The 22,865-nt window shown below is 52.7% G+C and overlaps 2 protein-coding genes across 3 annotated transcripts in view; one reads left to right on the plus strand and one right to left on the minus strand.

The window, feature by feature from the left end:
* EPHA10 (EPH receptor A10) overlaps positions 1-3,547 on the plus strand; it is a 40,357-nt gene extending 36,810 nt beyond the window's left edge. The window contains exons 16-17 of the mRNA XM_032387520.1: positions 558-713; positions 842-3,547. Coding sequence (XP_032243411.1) covers positions 558-713; positions 842-956 — 271 coding nt within the window. The 3' untranslated portion in view covers positions 957-3,547. The remainder of the gene's footprint in view (positions 1-557; positions 714-841) is intronic.
* Positions 3,548-8,131: 4,584 nt separating this feature from the next.
* Positions 8,132-22,855, minus strand: CDCA8 (cell division cycle associated 8). Of its 2 annotated transcripts, none has more exons than XM_032387532.1 (11): positions 22,768-22,855; positions 22,488-22,600; positions 22,239-22,367; positions 20,427-20,467; positions 17,703-17,775; positions 15,586-15,668; positions 14,043-14,107; positions 13,083-13,178; positions 11,572-11,698; positions 10,730-10,816; positions 8,132-9,691 (listed from the first exon to the last, which is right to left on the minus strand). In XM_032387532.1, exons 2-11 carry the CDS (start codon positions 22,582-22,584, stop codon positions 9,647-9,649), a joined length of 843 nt encoding a protein of 280 aa, XP_032243423.1. In that variant the 5' UTR covers positions 22,585-22,600; positions 22,768-22,855; the 3' UTR covers positions 8,132-9,646. The 2 variants fall into 2 exon arrangements, with proteins under 2 accessions (XP_032243423.1, XP_032243433.1); XM_032387542.1 differs by having other exon boundaries at positions 22,488-22,625; positions 22,768-22,822.
* Positions 22,856-22,865: the final 10 nt, after the last annotated feature.

The raw sequence follows: 22,865 nt of genomic DNA on the forward strand, positions 1-22,865 counted from the left end.
CTGTCCCACCCCACCTGTCTACCCCACCTGTCCCACCCCACCTGTCCAGGTAGGGCCGCTCACCCAGTTGCCTAGATAGATCTGATACTCTGCCTGCCTCAGACACATGGACCTTGTCCTCCACCTTAGTCATTCTACTTGTCCTGGGTTTTGCCTCACGCCTCCCAGTACAATGACCACTGACTGGGTGAATACATGTGGAAATAGTTCGAGCAGGTTTGTAGTAGCAATAAATAAAATAAGTGAAATGAGTATTTCTTGTCCCAAATATAACATGGGTCACCTCCCAAACCGTCCTAGGTATGTCCTACCCCCTAGATACTCCCAGTACCTTCAGCTGGCCCAGGTGCAGCCCACTCTCTACCTACCTGCCCGGGTATCTCAAAACCCACACCCGCTCTGACGATGCCTCACACTCTGTGGAGCCGGGTCTGCCCTGGGGCTCGGTCGCCCTCCCCTTCTCCTGTCCTTTCTCGGCTGGCCTCTCCTCAGGAGAGTGACCAGGTCTGGGCGCCAGAACCCTGCTGCCGACTGACCACAGCTCCTCTGCTCCCCAGGCCTCCCACCCCCCTGGCGGACCGTGCCTTCTCCACCTTTCCATCCTTCGGCTCCGTGGGCGCATGGCTGGAGGCCCTGGACCTGGGCCGCTACAAGGACAGCTTCACCGCCGGTGGCTACGGGAGCCTGGAGGCCGTGGCCGCCATGGCCGCCCAGTGAGTCTGAGGAACCTGTCTGGGAGGGCCCGAGCCTGTCCTAATTCTGGGCCCTTCCCTGTCCCGACGGAGGGAGGGAGAGCAGAAGAGGGTTCGAGCCAGCTGGGTCTGACCGGCCCTTCTTTCAGGGACCTGGTGAGCCTGGGCATCTCGTCGGTGGAACATCGAGAGGCCCTCCTCAGCGGGATCAGCGCCCTGCGGGCACGCATGCTTCAGCTGCAAGGCCAGGGGGTGCAGGTGTGAGCCGCGCCGTCCTTCCAGGCCAGGACCCCAACCCTCACAGGGACCCTGGCACGCCGCACCCCAGCGGGGTGGAAGTGAGCGCGCTCTCCCTGCACTCGGGCCCAGAGCTTGTTTGGGACCACAGGTCCCCTCATTTCACTGCCTACTCCTCCCATTTTCCCCAGTCTGAACACCTTGGCTGACTCAGTCCCCCTGGCCAGAGGATTTAAATCCCTGGGGAGAACCCCTGAGATAACAGCAGGAGGAAATGCAGGGTCCCAGAGACCACGGTGGGCAGGATGGAGAGGGAAGACCTAGCTTTAAATAGCCTTGTTCATGTTTTTCTGTCTTCCACACCCACTGGGGCCTGGGGCCTACCCCAGTGGGTGCCCCTATTTCCCACAGACTTATGGGCCAGTTGACAGCATGGGTCCCTAATAAGCTCCCATGAGACCTGGCAGGGACCACCTCTGCCTGGCAGCCCATCCTGAGGGGCCTGGAGAGGCGAGGTCCTCGGCTCCCTGGGCATGGGCTCGGCCACACTGGTCCTGAGGCCCAGGCAGCGAAGGTGGTGCTGAGCTCCGGGGCTGGACCCCAAGGCCCCAGACTCAGGAGCTGATTTCTGCCTCCCCTGCCCTGGGCTGAGAGTTCAGGGTGAGGGTGAGGGTCCTGGCTAGGCCATCAAGGTTCTGGTGCTCCCCTGAGGCCCAGTGAGGCCTCCCGTTTGCATCCTTTTTGTAAATTCACTGGCCGGGACATCTGAGAAGAGCATGAGGGGAGAGGTTTTCTCCCCGGAGGACCCGTGAGCTTTGCTCTTCCACCCCAGGGGATGGTGAAGAGATCTTCAGAGGTGGACCTTCCCTCTCTGACAGGCTCTGAGCCACACTGTGCAGAGAGAAATGACGGAGGCTGGTGGAGGAGTCAGGGCCAGGGCTGGGGTTGGAACCCATGCCCCCAACTCCCGGTCTGGGGCTGAGGTTGGCTCTGGAGAGAGAGTCCTTGGTCCTACCTTGTGATACCAACACTTTTCCCCGAGGAAGCCTACGGGTACTCTGAGGTGACCGCCTCTCGCAAGCGCTGTCTCCTGGGCACCCCTCAGCCTGCTGGGGAGCACCTTCTCCCTCTGGCTTCTGTGGGGCTCCGGCAGGAGTGGCCACACTGAGCTAACTCCAGAGTTCCTTATCCAGAAGGGCTTCCCAGAGGCGGTGGTGATCACGAGGCCAGGGCTTTCAGAGGACAAGAGGAAGGCAGCTGGATCTGGACAGGATTCCAGGGGCTGCGTTTGTCCAGGTCACCCCTGCCATATGCCTACTCTGGGCTTGGCTGTGTGCGGGTGGGTGGGATGGGTGGGAAGGAAGAGCCAAGGGGGAGGAGAAGGGGATGGATGAGACATCAAGCTGGCCCGTGGAGGGCTCAGCCCAGGTGGGGAGACAAGCTCAGGCACTGAGAGGTACGACAGGGATGCCTTCCAAAAGTGCCCTGGGCCCCACGGGAGACCTCGGGGTCTGTGGGCCGCTGGGCCCGAGGGCAGATGGGCAGTCTCGTGATTTGTGTATATGGAGGTGTGTCTGGAGAGGCTTCTCGGCTGAGAGGCTGATGCATACGTTCAACAAGGCTTTGAAGGTGGGGGTGGGGGTGTCTGTCCTTGGGGTGGGTGCAGTTTTGCACAGGCCAAGATGGAGGGCCTAGGACAAGAGGCATCCAAGCAGAGGGGCTAGCATGAGAAGCCAGGAGGCTGGAAGATGCAGCGCATTTTTGGGGAGCACCCACGGTGGGGGACAGTGCCTCACATCAGTGCCTTTGGCTCTTCTCTCCTTGGAGCCCCTCCCTCGGCTCCCCACCTCCTGGGCACCTGCCCCAGTCAGTGACTTTGAGGGTACTGGGGAAGCTTGAGATACTGCTTCCACCCTTGACAGGGCTGGGGGGTCCATTCCCATGCCAGCTGCCCTCCAGGCTCGCCCCCTACCCCCACCCAAGCCCGGAAAGGACATGGCATGAGGACCAGTGTCCCGTCTTGGGTGGAGGGAGCCTCATCCCCATCTCCAGCTACATCGGTCATGCTCTAAAGGCCCAAGCCCCCTCCCCATCCCCCGGCTATTCTGCAGAGGGACCCCCCTGGCTGTGTTGGCAGGACTTCGGTGTCCAGGGTAGACCTCCCCTCCATGGAGGAGTGAGGTCCCATAATCCTGAGGGGTCCCAGACCTCTGCCCTGCACGGATGCGGGCTGATGGCTCTCTGGGAGCTCTCTACAGATCTATTTTTATATGGAACTTGTTCACTGGACAGAGGGAGGCGGCCTGCAACCCTCCAGCTCCCCCATCTGAGCCCATCCAGGGAGGGAAGGGGCTGGTGGTGGGGGGTGGTTCCTTTGACTAATTCTGGACATGTTTTTATATTTCGTGGGTTCTATATGCAGGACAAAGTAATAAAAACTTGTCTGTGATATGGTACCTCTTTCAGTGACAATTGCTTACCCATTAAGATCTTATGTGGGAAGTTTCCACCGTCCCCCACCGCCGTGGGGTGTCTCCAGAGTGTGAGTCTGAGGTCTCTCTGTGTAGACATGAATTGAACAGCCCTTGCCATGAAAGATCTCCCAGTCTAGGGAGGGTGGCCCGGGAGCGGAGAGAAGGAGCTCACCTGGTCTCGGGAGTAGTAACGCAAGGGAAGCAATACTCGGGTGCTGGTGCCATTTTCTGAGATAGACAGCACACGGGGAGGGGAGCAGGTTGGGTAGGCGTTGGGGGAGGAAGGCGGGAAATGACACGCTTGGTTCTAGATGCGTTTGAGGCGAGCAGGTGGAGATGTCTGGGAGAGGGGTGGGTGCTGGGCCTGGAAGTTGGCACAGATGCCGGCTAGAGGCGGAGCTCTGAGGGCCGTGGCTCCTGGGGTGGGGGTGCGGGTGGGGGGGTGAAGCCAAGTGAGAAGGAGGTCGCCCTGGGCTAGCCCCGGGGGGGGGGGGAGAGGGAGCCCTGGGGCAGTCTGCACTGGGAGACAGCAGGTGAAGAAGAGCAGGAGACAGAGCCTGAGGGAGCAATGGAGGGAAGCCAGGAAGCAGTCAGCCATGGAGGCGAAGGGGCAGTGAGTGGGGCTGTGAAATGCGGGGAAGCCGCGTGAGCAGAGGGGGTGGGGGCGGCTGTCAGGGGCTCTTCCCCGCGCCGTGCTGTTCCCAGGGCTGCCTCACGGAACGGCAGGCCCGCAGCTTGCAGCGCCCAGCTCGGCTCAGTCCCACAGCCCCCGGGGCTAGAAGTCGGCGAGCAGGGTGTTGGCAGGGTCGGCTCTTCCCGACGACTTAGGCCTCTCTGCTGGGCTCTCAGACGGCTTCTCCCCGCGTCTTCACCCCGCCTTCCATGTCCACATTTCCCCTTTCAGAAGCACACCAGTCGAACCAGACTGGCCCACCCGAATGACCTCCCTGGAACTTGACGACCCCTGTAAAGACCCTGTCTCCGAATAGTCACTTTCTGAGGTACCGGGGTTAGGACTTCCACCCATGAATTTCGAGGGGACATAATTCAGCCCCTAACAGTGGCCTTAATCGTGGGGGGCAGAAGCCACATGAGAGGATCGAGGAGTGGAGCGTGGGAATCTTTGGGGGCGAGCGGCAAAGGGAGGAAGGTGGGATGAGACAGTGATCAGGGCAGAGAGGGGGTGCGGGCTGAATGCTGGAGCGCCGCCTGAGTGCTCACGCGTGTGCACGCACATGCACACACACATGCACACACGCACCACGTGAGCCCTTGCCCTTTCCGGCTTCCTAGTGCTTCCGTTCTCCCTGGCCCGGGCTGTTCGTTCACAGCTTGGAGAAGGTGTCGTATTTATTTGCTTAGGCCAGGGGGAGTGCATGGGGCTGGGGCTGGGGCGGCGGGGTGGCAGTAAAGAACACCCCTTTCCTCCGTTCCTGTGCTCGGAACCAGTTGAGCACCGTTCCCTGGGACAGACGGAGCCCAAGATACCGGCTCCTTGATAAGGCTGACTGGAGAATGCTGCTTACCATGTTTCTTCGAATCTAAGATGCCGTTGAGTGTGAGATGTACCACTAAGAAAACATCACAGCCAATTCAGCTGTGTCATGCCATCTGGTTGGAAGATGCATCCGGATTTCAGAGACGTTAACATGGATAAAAGTACATCTTCGATAAATGAGTTGTGCTGTACTGGGACAAAGTGCCTTTCTCTGAATTAGACCCACCCAGTCTCAGGCCGAGCCAGGAAGCTGCAAGCCTCGTCTGCCCGGGCGGCTTTGCCGGACCCAGCGTCCTGCAGGGTGGGGAGCAGACCGGCGCGCACCCTGCTTGCGAGCGGGCAGACCTGCGGGACGAGCCAGGTGGCGCCAATTCAAGCAGGTTGTTCCGTTCAGGAAGTCGCTTCTTCTCCAGGCGGCGCGGAGTGAGCAGGTGGGGCCGTCAGCAGTGTTGCTCTGTGGAGGTCTGCCTGAGTGGAGGCATGGAACCGAGGAATGGGGGACCCCCACCGACACTTCACCCTGCCTGCACACAGTAAGTGCTCACTAAATGTTAGGATTAGCAGGGTGTAGCCAGGTGCACGGGCGGACGTACAGTATATGGTGGGGGATTGGAATGAACACCTCCGGGCAGCAGGGCTGCTGACGTGGTGTGACCGCTGTTTGGTCGTTCGGTGAACCCAGCTCCCACCCTGTAGCAGCCACTGGAAGTTAAGAGCTCACAGCCTAGTGGGGGAGTCAGTTAAGTAAGAAGCACGAAAGGCACAGCCACAGGGATAAACCCTAGGTGTTGTGGAAGTGCTGGGGGAGATGCAGGAGGGCCCGGGGGAAACCGTGGGGTGCCTTCACTGCCCTTACTAAGCATGAGTGCGTTCTGGGCTCAGCTCCTCCCTCGCATCGTCCCCTTCACACCGCTCAGGGCTCGAGCAGAACTCCTCACTGTATGGAGCCCTCTCTTTAAATCTCTTGGTGCCCTTCGCCATCTAGACTCAGGCTTCTGCCAGTATCTTGAAAGAACCCGGCTGGTCTCCTCAGGGTTCCTCCCTGATGCCTACCAGCATCTTGTGGGCAGATTATGGTTCTCTCAAGCCTCACTCCAGGCCGTATGTGTGGACTAAGACTGCTCGTGGAAGTTGAAGAGAAAAACTAGAAAACCAGAACGAAATGTTTCCCTGCTGCAAGCACCTTACACCCCCTCCCAGATAGGCTGCATCTTGCCCCTTCTCCCTGGCCCACTGCACTCATCCTTGACAGTCCGCTGGGGCGCGGTGAAGAGAGACACAGGACCTTCAGGTCCGATTTGAAGACGTGTAGCCTTGGAGAGTGTCCTCTGCCTCCACCCTGATGGCTCTTAGCACATTGTGGCACGCGGCCCTGAAAGTTTGCAGATGGGGAGCTGGGCTCTTCCCAGTATCTCGGTGCCAAGGCTGTGTTCTGGCCTCCACCATCTGCATCATCTGAGGATCGGAAGATGCCAACTTCATAGACCCTAAGATCAACTGAGGGAAAGACGATGGCAGAGTGTAGAAGGCAAGTGCAGATTACAGCTTACAGCGGGGATGGGGGGTGGTGGGCACTGTTTAACCAGGGAGGTGATGCAGGCGGGGGGCGGGGGGGCTGGGGTAATGCCTCATCCTGTGGCAGGGAGGAGGCAGGCACCTGAGCCAAAGCAAATTGGATTCCAGACTCCCATGGAGTGCAGAGCCCAATGTGGACCCCAGTTCTGACCACACTCTCTCCTAGCGTCTCCAACGCCTCCCATTTCTGAAGCCTCAGGAATGATCTACTAGTAAAACCTTCAGCACATATGTGTCATGTTGTATTTTAGGTGTGGGTCAACAGCTGTCAATGTGTGAAATTAGAAAGGAAAACACTTCCCAGAGCTTGTGCACATGTGGGCGCGGAGACAGTTTTCCATCACACGCAAACTCATCGGTGAGAACGGGGATCGCAGTTCCTTTGAGCTACAAAGTGTGTCTGACACCGTGAACGAGCGACACTTAGGTGAGGTCCTGCCATTCACATCCCAAGAACTAGCTCTTCATACGAATAATTTAACCTAACTCTTCGTAAGGCCATACGTTTGGAATTCTTTCAACAGGAAGCCCCAAGTAGGGCTTCTGGAAAGATCAGGAAGCCTGCAGGGCCAAGAATGAACCTGGTGTTTATTGAAACTCTAGGACTCTTGGTGGCTGCCTCAGGCGCCCTGGTAAAGGGGAGGACTCAGGGCCCCACGCTCCCTCCAACCCAGAGCAACTCTGCTTTTTATTCCCTTCATCCACACAGCAGAGGGTACAAAGTAAACTGCCTACTGGGGCGAGGCATGTAACAAAGGGAAGTGATCTAGCAGGGGTTGTTTTGAATGGGGAGAGGATTCTCTAAGGAAAGCTGCTCTCGGCTCCAGCTGGCTGTTATCAGATCTTATTTTTTGGAGGCTAGCATTTTTGTGAAATCTCGCAATTTTTAAATTGTAACTAATTCGAAAAAACAAAATCCAGTGAAAGTAAGCCTGTTTGGTTTGTGGGCTGGCAGTATGATTTAAATTTTCTTTGCAACATCCCAACCCTGTGATAGTTCAGACCATGCTTTAAATCCTGGGATGGGGAATTCATTACGCTCCAAGTCCGCCCCTTATATGGGATGAAAGACTGCTCTATCTTCATCACATGACTGGTACCTGTGCGGCTCCTGCTACGTATACACATTCCCTACACCTGGGTCCATTTAGGCAGTGGTGCAAGTGGAACGAAATAGGGTGAGGATGGCTCTGGGTCAAGCAGGTTGGGTCCTAAGTGTTTCCTTGAAGCCAGGCTCTTCCCGACACCGCACCAGATGATAAAGGAAAAGGTGTAAGCTTCAGGTTTGGTGACTGAATCACTGGAAATGAGTAACCTTTATTCCAAAGCTGTCCCTGACCACAGGATCCTTCCCCATCCATCACTGTCAGTGCCAGATGACCGGGCTAGATAATGACCCATTTTTATCTTCTGCCATTAGGTCCATGTGGATTATTTTCAGTGCAGAAAGAATTTTAGGCAGGCAGATCTGCCAGAGCCCTGGAACTCTGGGAGGCGAGAAGTATGAAAACTGCATTACCTGTGCCCCCGCTTTGTTCCCGGCCGACAAGCCTTGACTCTACGTGTAAACTATAGATAGCCTAGATTTTGTCCTCCCATGTTTCAATTTCTTGCTCCTGAACAAAGGTGTTGGGGGAAACCTACTTGGGGTGGGTTTCCTATGGCCTGCGTGTTGGGGTGAGGGCCCCATCTTCAGATATCAGAGTCTGCCTATAGGAAGGTTTCCGGATCTTCTGAGGAAAGCGGCTGCTCAGAGCCCCCCACTGGGATAGCTTCAGCCCCCAGATGGCCTCTAGTCCAGGTAGCACAGCCTGGAGAGGACAGACAGGCTGAATATCGATTAAAAACCAACCAACCCACAATTTATTGAAAACGGGTACCTTTCAGTAGCCCTAATTACAACAGCTTAAAAGATGCCATTAATCAGGAACACAATATGCACAAAAGTCTCAGGAAAGGGAGAATAAAACAACCTGAAAGGAATACAGCTACAGGACTGGATTGCTAGGCGGGTCACAGAGCAAAGTGACACGGAACAGAGGAATAGAACACAGCCACACAGGAAGACACAGTGAACTCCCAGTTCCCATGTTTTTGGACCACATCTCATGATTCGCCGGGGCAGAGGTACGGGCTGGGGCACAGGGACCAAGGTATGGACTCTGAGTAACTAGCCGATGCCCGGGGCACAGGCCACACACGTGGAATGAGGCCACCAGGCAATTTACACCTGCCCCCCCATGAACCCCATAAGAGGAAGTGCTCTCTGCAAAGTCTGTGGACCTGGCAGGGACCACTGGACCACGGAGAGCTTAGAGATGATAGTTCCTCTGTAGCTGGTCACATAAAACCCTAGACTAAGCTAAGCCCTAGAATGCTCTTATCCAAATTCCTACCAACTAGAGAGGTAGAGGTGCCAGACATGGAAGCTGCCTCCAAACCAGTTTTTGGTCTTCGGTAAAGGGATAAATACAAACCGCGGTTCCACAAGTCAGCTTGGAAGAAACTACTGGGCACAGCGGGTGTTAGATCCCAAAGCCCCATTTAGTATCCACCACAGCCGAACGCAGGGATGGGGGCCACCGGGCTGAGATGGGCTCAGCTGTGGCCACTGCTGGGACACGTCCCGTTCTGCTGTCCTGTCCCCATTTGTATGCTTCCTCCCAGCTCTCTGGACCCATCCTCCCATGGCCCAGAGCTCTCACTTCTCTGAGCCTAAAACTCCCAGCCTCGAGCAACACGGAGCGGAAATGGCAGATGCAGAGGGTTCTCTGAGGTGGGGGAGCAGGCGGTCTTCCTGGGGACGTGAGGTCCTCCCACGCCACTGCCACTGGAGGAAGGGCAGGACGGAGAGGATGCCGGGTTACACGAGGCAGAAGGCGGCAGCTCTGAGAGCAGGGAGGAGAATTCTGCCGGGAGAATGACAGGAAATTTCGGCTGCATGGATGCAGCAGGCATTGGGGTTGGGAGGCGTGAACAGCAAAGCTTTATCTAACCAACAGGGGAGCAGCGTGTCTCCCCGCTTCCCAAATTCTCCCAGAGGAACACCACTCCCTGCCCTGGAACTTCACGCGCAGACAAACAGCTGGAAAGGAAGAGGTCTCCTCAGGGTCCCGGAAGTGCCCGTTGAAGGTCCATCGAGTCAGGTTTGGCTTCTCGGCGCGGCAGCCTCATTTGTGAGTCCGTATGCTGCTGCAGATCTGGGCGAGGCGGCTCTACAAAGGGAAGAGGCGGGTCACCGAGCGAAGACAGCACTGGCCATGCCTGCCTGGTAGCCACTTAGAGTGTCCTCAGGTGACACTGGATTTGGGTCGGCAAGTCTGAGTGAGCTCAGCCCTCTGTTCTCTATCTATACCCCAAACAAATGAAGTGTCCCGAATCTCCACTTCTCGTCTGAACAAAGGGTAAAACAAGGCCTCAGATGAGCCAGCAGTGCGGCGGCGCAGCTAAGAGGATGAATGTCACTGGATCCGGGCGGCTGCCACCAGGCCGGCTTCCCTGATGTACCCCTCCCAGACCCCCCAGAGGGGGGCGCCGAGGGCAGCCATGTTGGCACAGAGGGCTCCCATCCCCCACCCAGGACGGTGCTGACTGGACCACGGGGGCCCATCTGACCAAAGCTGAACCAATTCAGTTTCCATCCTGAGGATCTGAGGGGAGCCAAGGAGCTGGACAGTCAGTGCTGGGCATTAGAGCAGCGACGTCAGGGCTGGGAGTGTGGCAGCCGGAAGCCGCGCGGAAGCCAGTACTGAAGGAGAAGGCACGGGGGCGTGGAGGGGGCTCTCTGTCGAGAGGGAGGGATGACGGAGTGTCAGCGAAGTGCATGCATGGGCCTCAGAGACAGAGGCTACGGGAGCCGGCGCGCACCAGAACGCAGCTCCGTAAACGCCTGTCGCGGGAGGTCCCACGGCTCCAGGGGCCTGGCTGTTCAGCGCTTTCTTTGATTCTGTGGGACTCCTCAGAACGAGCCCCTCCCTGCAGGAAGCCTCCCTCCCTGGCAGTCGGTCACGCCTTCGCATACTGGCGCCAACTGCCCGAACGAGGCAGAATTTTGATTCTGCTGTGGAACTTTCGTGGCAGGCACCCCGGGACAGACTGAAAGGCAACATCAGTCCAGGGACAGAAGTGCTGCTAAAATCCCTTGGGGGGAGACGACAGCACAATGCTAAGTATGAAGCCTAGGCCCAAAAGACAATCCTAAGTACAGCAAGCTGTTGGAGGCATCCCGTTGTGCGGAGGGTTACAAGACTCACGGAGAGTTTCCTGATGTTTCCCAAGGCCTCTGGGTCCAGCTGTGCGATGTCCATCCTCTGCAAGTCACTAGCCAGTAATCGCATGCTCTGTGTGGAGAGCAGAGTGGGTTCAGTTGCCGTGTCCCTCGAGGCAGGACCCTGCACCCAGTGCCCCAGTGCGCCCCAGGGGTCCCCTTGATATCCTGCACTTTTGGGCAGGGGGAGCGGGGAGTGGTGAGGCAGTTAGGAGATGATGACATCAGTGTTCTCCCTGGCTCGAGACTGGCCCACCCGGGGACTAAGGGCACGGACATTAGCTTAGACATGCCCTGCAGACATAGCTGAGGTGCACCTTCCTCCCTCCCAGGAGCTGAGGTCCGCAACTGGTTCTAGCCAGCTCAGGGCAACTGGGCTCAGCCCACGTCAGAACCGCTCCAAGTTACCCAGAGCGGGAGACACAGCTCACGTGCCCCTTCCTAGAGCACACACCGACGCTGCCTTCCTCTGTACTCCCTTTAGTAGCTCCCTTACTGCACGTGTCCTGTGACCCTAGACTTGACTGTGAACCTATCTCGACTACTGAACGGCTTCCCAAGAGCAGGAATCATGTCTACACCTGGGGCCTCCCATAAGGCAGGTGGCCAAATGTTAGCTGATGAACAAACGGAACACGGAGCCGGGCAAGGATCCCAGCCTGGGCCTCCAGCCGGGGCGAGAAAACTGGTTCGGAGTCCTGCAGAAATGTGCACATCAGGATCCATGTGACCCAAAGGACTGTGGGGGTGAGGAGTGGGTGACGGGCCAAGGAAAGAAATGCCCAGGGAGCCGCGCATGGCGGGCTGGCCTCCCTGTGAGACGCTCACCTCTCCACCGCCCACTGGCACCGTGAGGAAAATCTCTCTGCTGTCGGCAAGAGGGCTGCCATTCACGGAGATGTTGTAGATCCGCTCTCTGGCTGCTGGAGTACGTAGGCCCGGGGTCTTGAAGACCCTGCGAAGTGGGAAGATCTCTGTCAAGATGGCTTGGCAGAGTGAGTGACACAAGGCGCCATGAGCTCTTCCAACCCCCATCTGGCCTCAAGCTGTAGTTTTCAAATCCTGCATTTCTAAGAAGGCGAGTTCTAAATTTAGGGCAAAAAGTCTTTTTAAACGGTAATGACTACACACAGCTGGAGAAGGGAGCGTGTAATGATCAAACACGCATCTAGCCAGTCAGTTCTTATCCATGGAAATCTTAGGTCCCAAGCTCTGCATGGACACCAGTCATCCATCCATCCACAGAGCCAGAAATAAACTATGGTTAATGCACTTCCAAGAGTGGCTAAGTGCTTCCAGCAAGAGGAATTTTCCAGGGTCAAAAAAGGAGGATTCAGAGATTACATCACATTAATTCCCAAATAAACTTTCTCAAGACAGTTAAAATCCTGCTACCTGTTTTTCTCTAAATGTCCTTTGCTTTATGCACATGTGAAAAAACAGTTCAAGAGTGGGAATTAAAAGAAGTCTTCCTCCCTCTCCTCACCCCAGAGATCCCGACTTTCAATTCCTTATGCCTTCCAGAAACATTCTCTGTATCTAGACACAAATGGGATCATTTAGGACACACTGTCGTGCTGCATGCTTGGAGACGCCCGTGGTCACGATGCTGCTCCATCAGCACACACAGAACTGCTTCTTTATGGCCCCAGAGCATTTCCTATCCAGCTGACCAGCCTGGTGGAAGACGTTAGCTTCCAGCCTGGGTCACATTAGTCTCCCTGGTGTGACGTGGTGCCCGTTCTCACTCTTACCAAGGGTATAGGAGAGTACCTACCCATTTTGAAAAAATATTTTTGTTGGTCAGAAACAGAAAAGGCAAAAAAAAATAAAAATAAAAAAAATAAAAAAAAAACAAACAAACAAACTATAGGGGCGCCTGGGTGGCTCAGTCGGTTAAGCATGTGACTTCAGCTCAGGTCGTGATCTTCGGGGTCCTGGGATCGAGCCCCGCGTTGGGCTCCACACTCAGCGGGGAGCCTGCTTCTGCCTCTGCCCCTCCCCCTACTTGTGCTCTCTCATTCTCTCAAATAAATAAATAAAATCTTAGAAAAAAAAAAAAAAAAAAAACAGAAAAGGCAGAACGAGAGTCACTAGAGGCCTCCTAGTCCTCAGAGGCAGCATGTTCTCCTCTCATCAGATAAAGACTCATTTTGTCGCTGAACACAGGTAAACCTGCACTCAGGGGAGAGGCAGACACTCGGAAGCCCAGACAGCTACCCTCTTCCAAGAGGGCTTGCCGGGCCAAGAAGTTGAGTGTTTTCCCACACTCCTTTCTTACGGACTGAGGTGAACTGCTGGGCTCCCACCCAGATGCAGGCGCTGCCCCCATTACTCACCTCGAGTCAAACCTGGGGGTCAGGCCTGGAGTTGGTTTCACCATAGACAACTCCAGCCGGCCCACAGCTGGGGTGACAGTGTTATAATGGCTTGACCTGCAGGTGAGAAGAGGCCATTAGGTGCACAGGTCCCACATGGAGGGCACTGACCATGTGGCTACGTCCCGAGTGCCTCACGTACACTAACTCGTGCAGCCCTCCCAACAACCCCGGACCCGTGGCTGTGAGCCTCATTTACAGCCGCAGAACATCGAGCACACCGAGTCAAACAACTTGGCCAGGATCACACAGCCCATGAGGGTGGGGCCAGAGCTCTGAAGCTGGGCAGTCAGCCTCCGGTGTCCGGCCTCTCAGTCAGGCTAACGGAACAGGAGGAAGGAGACAGCCTCTCGACACCCTGCAGGCCCCTTAGCCAGAGTTCCTGTCCTCCTGCGAGGCACCCACCACCGCTCAGGGAGAGTCTCTCCTTCACAGACACACATCCCAGCCACTACATTCTAACCTTCTTGAGATGTGGCCCCCCGGCCCCATCCCAAACGGTTTAGCAGGGCCCAGCATAATTAGTTCAAGTCGATGGTGATTCTTTACTGACTAGGACCAGGAGGAACACTTCAAGAAACAACTATAGTAGGTAGGTGAAAGCCACTTTGTGACTGGCCACAGGGGAGCTCTGCCCGTGGGCTGTCAGGCAAATGAACAAAATTTGCAGCACTTATGATAGGTTTCTGGTCCTCTCTCCCTGGTGGCATTAAAACAAACAAAAAGTGGGGGAGGATAGAGGACGTGGGCAGAACTGGAGAACGTGTTGCGTCAGATCATTTCTAGAGGCCCCTCCAGCTTGGAGACTCAAGTTCTACTCGAGCGCAGGCCACAAGAGCCCTTTCACCCCCGCCTCTGCCATGAGGAACGGGGCTCTCCAAGAACACCAAAACACACATGGACGTTCGGAAAACCCGTCACCTTTTGCTTTTGCCTTTTCCTTGTATGGACTGGGTTCTCTTCTTGGATGGAGGACACCTTTTGACCTGGATTCACAATCAAATGACACTGTGGTTATAAAAAGCCCCAAAAAGGGGAAAGTGAGGGAGGGTAAAGGGTAAGAAAAGGAAGGGAGGGGGACCCACTCCGGAAATAGGGGTTGATGAATATGAGCTCTATCTCCCAGAAGTAAGTGCCTTAAGTAATACAGAATGTGACCGATCCATTAAGGACTTCCACCGCCTGGGTCTTCAAAGTAGAGGGTTTTGGCCAAGATTAAAGGTAAATCTCTTTTAGAGGGGCGCCTGGGTGGCTCAGTCGTTAAGCGTCTGCCTTCGGCTCAGGTCATGATCCCAGGGTCCTGGGATCGAGCCCCACATCGGGCTCCCTGCTCAGTGGGAAGTCTGCTTCTCCCTCTCCCATTCCCCCTGCTTGTCTTCCCTCTCTGGCTGTCTCTCTCTCTGTCAAATAAACAAATAAATAAAATCTTTAAGGGAAAATAAAAAGGTAAATCTCTTTTAAACTGACTGCAGCCTGGCCGGGACCCCCCATCGCTCCCCCATGAAATGCTGCTGTGAAGGTCACTCAGGCCATCCTGGGGTACCCAATCTTCCCCGCTGCTCTGGCTGTCCCTGCACAGGCTGGCATGAGCTCCTCTTCCTAGCTTCCCTCCGGGTGCCTGTCCTCAGCCTCCCCCTCCACGCCCTCCCTGCACAACCTCATTGATACCCACACTGGGAGTCAGTGTGCCTCTCTATCTCCTACTCCTTCCTGAGCTCCAGGCTGAAATTTCAGAAAAGGATGGATCCCTCGACGTGTCAAGTAACTGGCACCCCGGCTGCTCGCCTTCGCCTGAACCCAGCACTGCTCTTCCTCCTGTGGGCCGCCTTCCACAGACGAGGGGAGCCTCAGCTAGAGACGAATCAGTCATCCCTGCTTCCTCACTTCCTCCACTGGTCCTGCTCACATTTGTCAAAACCATCCCTTCTCTGTGTATAGGATCAGGGCCTCAGTTTAAGAATTGCAACAGCCTCCCAACTGGTTTCCTTGTCTCTGGTTTTTCCCCTCTCCCATTTGTCACTCACCATGACCAACCTGATGAAATGGAAACTTCTGAGCTTGGCACACAAGGCCATTCATCGTCGGGCCTTCCTGTACACAGATCACCCACAGCTTACAGCCCTGTCATCCCCAACGGCTTCCTGTTCCTTAAATGGAACTTGAAGGAACTTTCCTATCTCCTCCTGGGCTTCCCTTCCCTTTCTTCTCCAGCTAGTGAAATCTCCCTCACTTTTAAAGGCCTGGGTGTACCCTAAGCAGGGAGGTAAAATTTGATAGCTTCCTCTTCTGCCTTCTATGTGCTTTATACACACTTCTCTGATCGCTTTTGTTATGAGCCATTTAAATGGGTTCTTCTCTACTGAACAGTGAACTCGGGCGGGTGGGGTTGGGCAAGAGGAGGTCAGGTATTTTTGTTTCCTTGTCTCCTGTCAGCTCCTAACCCCAAACCCAAGTGCCTACTTACTCTTGCAGTTTGAAGATTCTTGTTCTTATTTTCTTCTTCTTCCTCTTCCACTATCATTTCATCCACTTTCATTATCTTTCGTGCTATAAGAAACAGTTTTAACAAAGTGATCTTTCTCATAAGAATAAACTTTCATGCATTCACGTTTCTTAGAGGAAATAAAACATATGCAATCTTAGGCTGTAATCAAGAAATAGACTTTGAATATAAACAAGATGACTTTTTTTTTTTAAAAGAGGGTTTAGACAGAGAAAACTAACCAGACTGGTTAATGAAGCCCATGTGATGCCCAGCATTCCGGTGAGAGCGCAGACGCTGGACTCTGCTAGACTTGAGTGTGAGGCCCAGTCCTAGCATTGCCCAGGTCATGGGGCTTTCGTTGTGCTGCTTCAGTTTCCTCATCTATAAAAGGGAGTAGTCACTTCACAGGGGTATTATGAGACCTGGGATGTGCTCCACAAGAACAGAGTCTTCGTTACTCTTGTTCCTATTTCCCCAAACCCTAGAATTGTGCCTGTGAGTGTTTAAGTGTCTGTGGAATGAATGAACATAAAGCCCTTTGGACAGTACTGGACACATGTCATAAGAAGTATTATTTATTACAGGGGCGCCTGGGTGGCTCAGTCGTTAAGCGTCTGCCTTCGGCTCAGGTCACGATCCCAGGGTCCTGGGATCGAGCCCCACATCGGGCTCCCTGCTCAGCAGGAAGCCTGCTTCTCCCTCTCCCACTCCCCTGCTTGTGTTCCCTCTCTCACTGTGTCTCTCTCTGACAAATAAATAAAATCTTTTTTTTAAAAAAAGTATTTATTACAATAAAATATTATTTACATAGACTAGAAAAAAACTTTCTAAGCCCGCCGCAGCTGTTTAGTGCTGAAAGTTAGTGTCTCACTGCTAAATCTGTACGACCACGAGCCAGACAATCTTGAGCAGGGAGTCCACAGAGAAAATTCAGGCATCTGATCATGGGGGGGTGGGGGGTGGGGGATCAGACGAGACAAATTTTTAGCTTTTTACTTCCTGACACATTAAATAATATATTTATCTTTTTTTTCCCCTTTTTCTTTTTGGAAGTAGCTTATAATGTAATCAAAGCCCAATGGTCAAGAGGGCACAAAAACAATTTTTACTGTTGGCTGACTTGGGTCCTGGTGTGTCTGTTCCCCGGGGGTGAAATCAGAAGACCCCCTCCCCCAGCGCTGGAGCAAAACGTGTGGAATCCAGAAGAGAAACCGGTATTACCTAAATGTGGAGATAAGCCAAAGTGAACTAAAAGCCTGTAACTAGGAGGAGCCCCAGGAACACCTGAGTCCAATCCTGTCATTGCCTCACCGAGGCGGCACTGGGACTTGACACCAGCAAAGTGAAACCCTCACGCTCTCCTCAGGCTACAGGGCCATTCGGATGGGAAGCAAGATGGAATAAGAACTGGACAGCGCTTCTGGCCCGACCCAGTGGACAAAGTGCCCTGGTTTGACCAGGGCAGCCCCAAAATCCAGGCCCTGGGTCAGGCCTGTCCTTGTAAGATGTGGATGCACTGAGCTATGAAAGCTTAACGACAGTAACATATAGTCTGTAAGAGCGCATCCTGTCCTGGTTCCACGCTCACCAATTACAACCGGGCTTCCCTAACACGTTCCCTCTAGGACAGCATTTCTCAGAGTGTGGGGCATGTGGGAGAGATGATTTTCCGCAGCAGGGCACTGAATCCAGGAACGTGGGGTGGCGCCCGGAGGATACTGGCCCGTTCACAATTCTCTCTCAACCCTTCTGATCACACGGGAGTGCCTCGGTGGGCCTTACCACCATGTTCCGGAACGCCTCTCAGGCCTGCCAACCTCTTTAACTGGAGCAGCCGATGGCAGTCATGGTTCCCACACAGCTTTCCCTCTCCTTCCACTCTCACTCTTGCTCCCACATCAGCCGGGAGCTTGTGCACTATTAGTCCTACATACAATTAACTCAATGTGGTGGGCCAAAAATCACATTCTTGGATTTGCAAGACCGAGGACCAGGCATTAGAGGGAAGAGGCCCCACCACTGAGGCCTCTGAGCAGCTAGCCAACCACCTGGCCGCCACTCTCCCAGTTCAACAAGGGGTTCTGAAAAGTACTCACTTTTGGCAGATTTCAAGGGTGTCTGAATAGCTTCTGCTGTTAGTCTGTTTATTTCTGTGATATCCAGGTCAGCCTATGACAAACACAGTCAGAAAACACCAGGCATATTCCATCAAATATGGGGAATATTTTAAGAATCAAAACAATTAATTTTAAAAACACATTATTTGGGCGCCTGGGTGGCTCAGTCGGTTAAGCGTCTGCCTTCGGCTCAGGTCATGATCCCAGGGTCCTAGGATCAAGTCCCACATCAGGCTCCCAGCTCCGTGGGGGGTCTGCTTCTCCCTCTGCCCCTCTCCCACTCATGCTCTTGCTCTCTCTCTCTCTCAAATAAATAAATAAATTCTTAAAAAAAAACAACCACATTATTTATTACATGCAAGACTGTTACGTATTAGTTATAACATGATATAGTGAACTCCTATAAATGCACCTTACAACCCAAGAGCTAAAACATTGCTGATTACTTGCTTCTAGCTCTGTATTCTTCCCTGTTCTATTTCCTTGTCTTCATCCAGAAGTGACCACTATCATTCCATTTGCTTAAAAGAAAGTGTGTGTGTGTTTTGTTGTTGTTGTTGTTTTTAACAAACATGTATGTGCTTAAATAATATTTTATTTGGTTTCGCTTCTGACCACTATTTGTTGTTGTAGTTCATTTGTTTTCAATGCCATGTAGCGTCCCACTGTGTGACTCTATCACAATGAATTTCTCCAATCTCCTGTCAACAGTCTTTTGCTACTCCAAACATCTTTTACATGTGTCTGATGCACGTGTCCAAGCTCTCTCTTGGCTGTATACTCTGGGATGGAGCACTGGAGGGTTGTTCCACCTATTATGCCAAATCATTTTCCAAAGTGGTTGCACTTGATTATGTCCCACTGGCAAACAATACAAGTTGCTAATGACTCACATTCTCTACAATTGGTGCTATACTAGACTTTTTCTCTCTCTCTCTCTTTTTTAAAGTCTAGAGAGTCAATAAGGTTTTCTGTTGCACCCACGGGCCCTTCAAAAAGGCTTCTAGTCGCGGCCATTCTAACTAAATGTGTTCCCAGTGGTGACTACCTATGTGAATGAGAATAGCCACGAGCAGGCATGATTCTATGCCTTTCCTTGCAGGGCACATGTAAATATCAGAAGAGTTGTTATAGACTAGGGATGACAGGTTTCACCTCCAGACTGGTAGGGACTCCATGGAGTGCTCAGAGGAGCATTCGGAGGCTGTCCAATCTTAGCAAGAAACAGAGCTGTGGGAGATTAGCGAGGTCTGAAATGGCTGATGGAACAGACAGTGGCCAACCACGTGCCATCTCTAGAAACAACTGGCATGTTACGAAGGTATCGGTGGTGGCAGGCCACTGATCACCTTCGTGCAGAAGAGTTAACAGGCCTAAGACGGATATCCATAGAAGGGCCTGTTTGCACGGATGGGCTGGTGGCTTGCATGAGAACTTGGATTTTAGGGTTCCCACCATTCCCTGGTTAGAATGGCTCTCTGGGCCTAAGCTTTGTACAAACAACATGGCTTATGCTGCACACCTGCTTTCCTCCTGGAAGCCTGGAATTTTGGTATATGCTAGGCAGAAGATGCCTATGTGACCAGCCCCCAGTAAAAATCCTGGGCATTGAGTCTCTAATAAGCTTTCCTGATAGACAACATTTCACATGTGTTGAAGTAAGGTGTCCCATGTGACTCCACTGGGAGAGGACTCTTGGGAGCTTGCGCCTGGTTTCCTCTGAACCCAGGTGCCCAGGCACCTTTTCCCTTTGTTGATTTTGTTTTGTATCCTTTCACTGTAATAAATCATAGCCATGAGTATGACTATATGCTGAGCCCTGTTGAGTCTTCCTGGAAGTGGTCTTGGGAGACCGCCACATACCTAATCTTTATGAACTTTTGTGCCAAAGTATCAATCCTTTCCTGAGTTCTAAATCATATTAGCTAAGGCTACAATTCTCTCAGCTTGGTGTGATGACACTGGCTATTTCATATTACATTAGAAGCTCTCTGATTTGTAGTTCTATATGTCTGATTAATTAAAAAGAGGGTGATGCATTAGCTAATGAGTATAATTCACCTCAGAGGTAAGTCTTTTGAAACATTAGATCTGGGTGTGTGGAGGCAGGAACGTATTACAAAGAAAGAGAAAGCCAGAACTAAGAATGTTTTACTAGCTCTTGATTTTAATTTTCAGTGATCCCCACTCCTCTCCTACAATATTCACCCCCAAATTCTCTTTTTCTTGATTGAACAACTGGCTCTGAAACACCTTTAACTTCTGAGGCCAGTGGAGATCTGCTCTTCCATGCTACTATGAATCCTTGGTAGTCCGGTCCCTTCAAACCCTGAGATTCCAAGAGATTCTAATAACGCATAGAAGGATGTAGATTTTTGGGGTCTCTGACACCTAGCAGGCCAGGCCATTAGGTAATGACCCAGGGGCTTAGAGGGACTTGGGCTTGAGGCTTCTGCTTTGCCTGAGAGGTCAGGGCAGAGAGCTACAAGGAACCTGCCAATAACAGAACTGCCTCCCTCTGTAGAACTTGACAGTATTTGGGCTTCACGGGCTCAGCATTTGACAACCATAGATTTTCAGTTGACACAAACAGGATATGTCCCCTGCGAAACCGCTTCCATAGTAAGCACCCTCTGGTTGGATTTTGTGACAGGATTAAACTTAAAAACTAACCATAGTTCCAAATTAGGACAGATCACTTACTGTTGCTGCCTCTTCCAGCGCCTGTTTGTTTCCTCCAAGGGCTTTAAAAAGAACATTTTATTTAGTTACTCTCAGATCTTAATGATAAACGATCTTCCCTGATATAACCCGTTATCTGTCTAGAACTGGACCAGATTAAGCCCTGGCTTCAACATTCAAGGACCTTTACAACCTCGTTTAATTTTTCTCCACATCTGGCTGGCCGCCTTATCACATATTCTAGGTCCCACCACACCCAAGTCCTTATTTCCCAAATGTGCCGCCATCTCTCATGACTCCGTGCCTTGGCACTTATTATTTCCTCTACCGGAAATGCTCCTCTGCACCCGACAAATTTCTAATTCATCTTTCAAAACTCAGTTCAAATCCAAAAGTCTTTAGTTTTCTATCACAACAGATTGCGTCGAAGTGCTGAGCTAGTTGCTCACTCTCATCATACCCAACAACTACTCAGAGCTGTTTAAGTGTCTACCCTGCCTTGAATTGAATTCCTTGAAGACAGTTTCGGGCAAAAATATGGCATGGGGTAGGTATGTAGCCAATGTGTGTTGAATGAAGAGGTCTGTGCAAGTTGTAGATGTAGAATAAAGTTCGGTTAAGCCTCCTTCAGAAACTCTCATAGTGTCCTGTAGAACTGTTAAGAATTCACACTTTGAACCAGAATGCCTGGTTTAAATACACTCTGCTACTAACTAGCTTATGAGACCTTGAGCAAAGTAACCAACCTCTCTGTGCCTTAATTTTGTCATCTACAAAAGAGGAACAATATTAACAATGAATACCTTTGTTATGAACATAAAATTAGTTAACACATGCAATACACTCAGTAGAATCCCTGTCTGGCATAGGAAGCACTATATAAATGTACCTACTGACCACTACTCTTTCCTTTTTCTGGTACTTACAATTTTGACTATATAATCACGTGTGCACTTTTAAAAGGATCCTCCTCTACTAACTCGTAAGCTCCTGAGGGTAGGCAACATCAGTGTTATCTCCCAAAGCATTTTCAACCCCTAGCATTGTGACTGAGACATGCTCAATGAATATTTGTAGAAACATGCAAATAAAAGGGCAAGTCAAAGAATCATTAAATATCTATTTGAATAGAACGCGCATTTCTATTCAGGAAGGAGCCTATGTAATGTGTAATAAGGAAAATAGGAAAAGTAAGGGTAACCCAGCAGAAATGAAAGCCTCTTGCACGTCCTTGGACATTTAACAAGGGAGTGGAGAACAGGCTGCAATTTTTCTCTGGCCAGAAAGAATCAAGTCCTTGCACTTCACCATTTGATTTGCTCATTTTTTAAGTTGACAGTTTCCATAAGATGCAGAAAGCACTGCTTGGGGGTTATCCTCCCATCTGAGCTCTGGTAGCAAACCAAGTTATTCATTTATTTGTTTTTAAATGATTGGATAAAAATATTTTAAAAAGAGTGTTTTGTGACACATGAAATTCACACAAAATTCACTTTTCAGTGTGTCCATAAATACATTTTACTGGGACACATACCTGCTCATTCATTACAGCTGTTCTGGACATGTAACAGCTTGAGTTGAGTAGCTGCAAGAGAGAACCCTCGAGCCCAGAAAGCCTAAAGTATTTACTATCTGCTCCTTTACAGAAGACGTTCGCCTACCTGCAGGGGTATATGACGTTAAGAACTATGCAGAAAGGTAAAGCAAGGAAGTGAGATCAGGAGCGGGGGAAGCGGTAAGGCTGCAATTTCCTAAAGTGATCCTGAAGACCTCACTCAGGTGACCACAGAGGCGCCCCGGGCCGAGGCCTGGGGAAACGGGAGCAGCTCTTACCAAAGTAGTCGAGCCAGTTCATCTCGCGCAGCGCCTTGGGGAGCCGCAAGATCTCGATGTTGTACAGATTATCCATCTCCTTGAGGAGGTTCTGCCTGTCCGACTGAATTTGCTTGGATCGTATTTGCACTGCGAGAGGGCCAAGCCGACAGAACACGGGTCACCGGCGGGTGAACCGGGCCTGGAACCCGTGCTGCCCGCACCCCAACCCGCCGGCACCCCGCGATCGCCCCGGGCTCCGCCCCCTACCTTCACGGTCGAAGTCCCGAAGAAAGGAAGCCAGCTTCCGGCTCCGAACCGAGTTGGTCTTGGCCACCCGACTGCCGCCCTTCCTAGCCGGAGCCATGGCGCTTGGGTGGAGGCTGAGGGGAGCGGGGGATGCAGCCCCTGGGGGGTCAGCGGCCGAGGTCGGGGAGGGAGAGTAAGGGGGCCGCGGAGGAGCGGGAGAGGGCGGACGGGCGCCCCACGGGGCTAATGGGGGGGGCCTGCCCTTGGAGACCCGAGCATAAAGGAGTCGCAAGGCACGTACCTGCGGGTCACGAAACGGGTTGAGAAAAACCTCGCCGCTCCAGCTGAGGGGAGGGAGCAGCTCCGTGCCTAACCGGACGTGCGACGGCCGCCACCAAA

Source organism: Phoca vitulina, unplaced genomic scaffold (genome assembly GCF_004348235.1).
Source record: "Phoca vitulina isolate PV1807 unplaced genomic scaffold, GSC_HSeal_1.0 scaffold2, whole genome shotgun sequence".
NCBI classification, from domain to species: domain Eukaryota; kingdom Metazoa; phylum Chordata; class Mammalia; order Carnivora; family Phocidae; genus Phoca; species Phoca vitulina.

Coding starts and splice junctions, on each gene's coding strand:
- CDCA8 (XM_032387532.1), bottom strand. CDS start 22,584: ATGGCTCCGGCTAGGAAGGGCGGCAGTCGGGTGGCCAAGACCAACTCG. Junction 20,468..22,238: donor GAACTGGCTCGACTACTTTG/GTAAGAGCTGCT, acceptor TTCTTTTTAAAG/CCCTTGGAGGAAACAAACAG. Junction 9,692..10,729: donor GAAACATCAGGAAACTCTCC/GTGAGTCTTGTA, acceptor TTCCCTTTGTAG/AGCCGCCTCGCCCAGATCTG.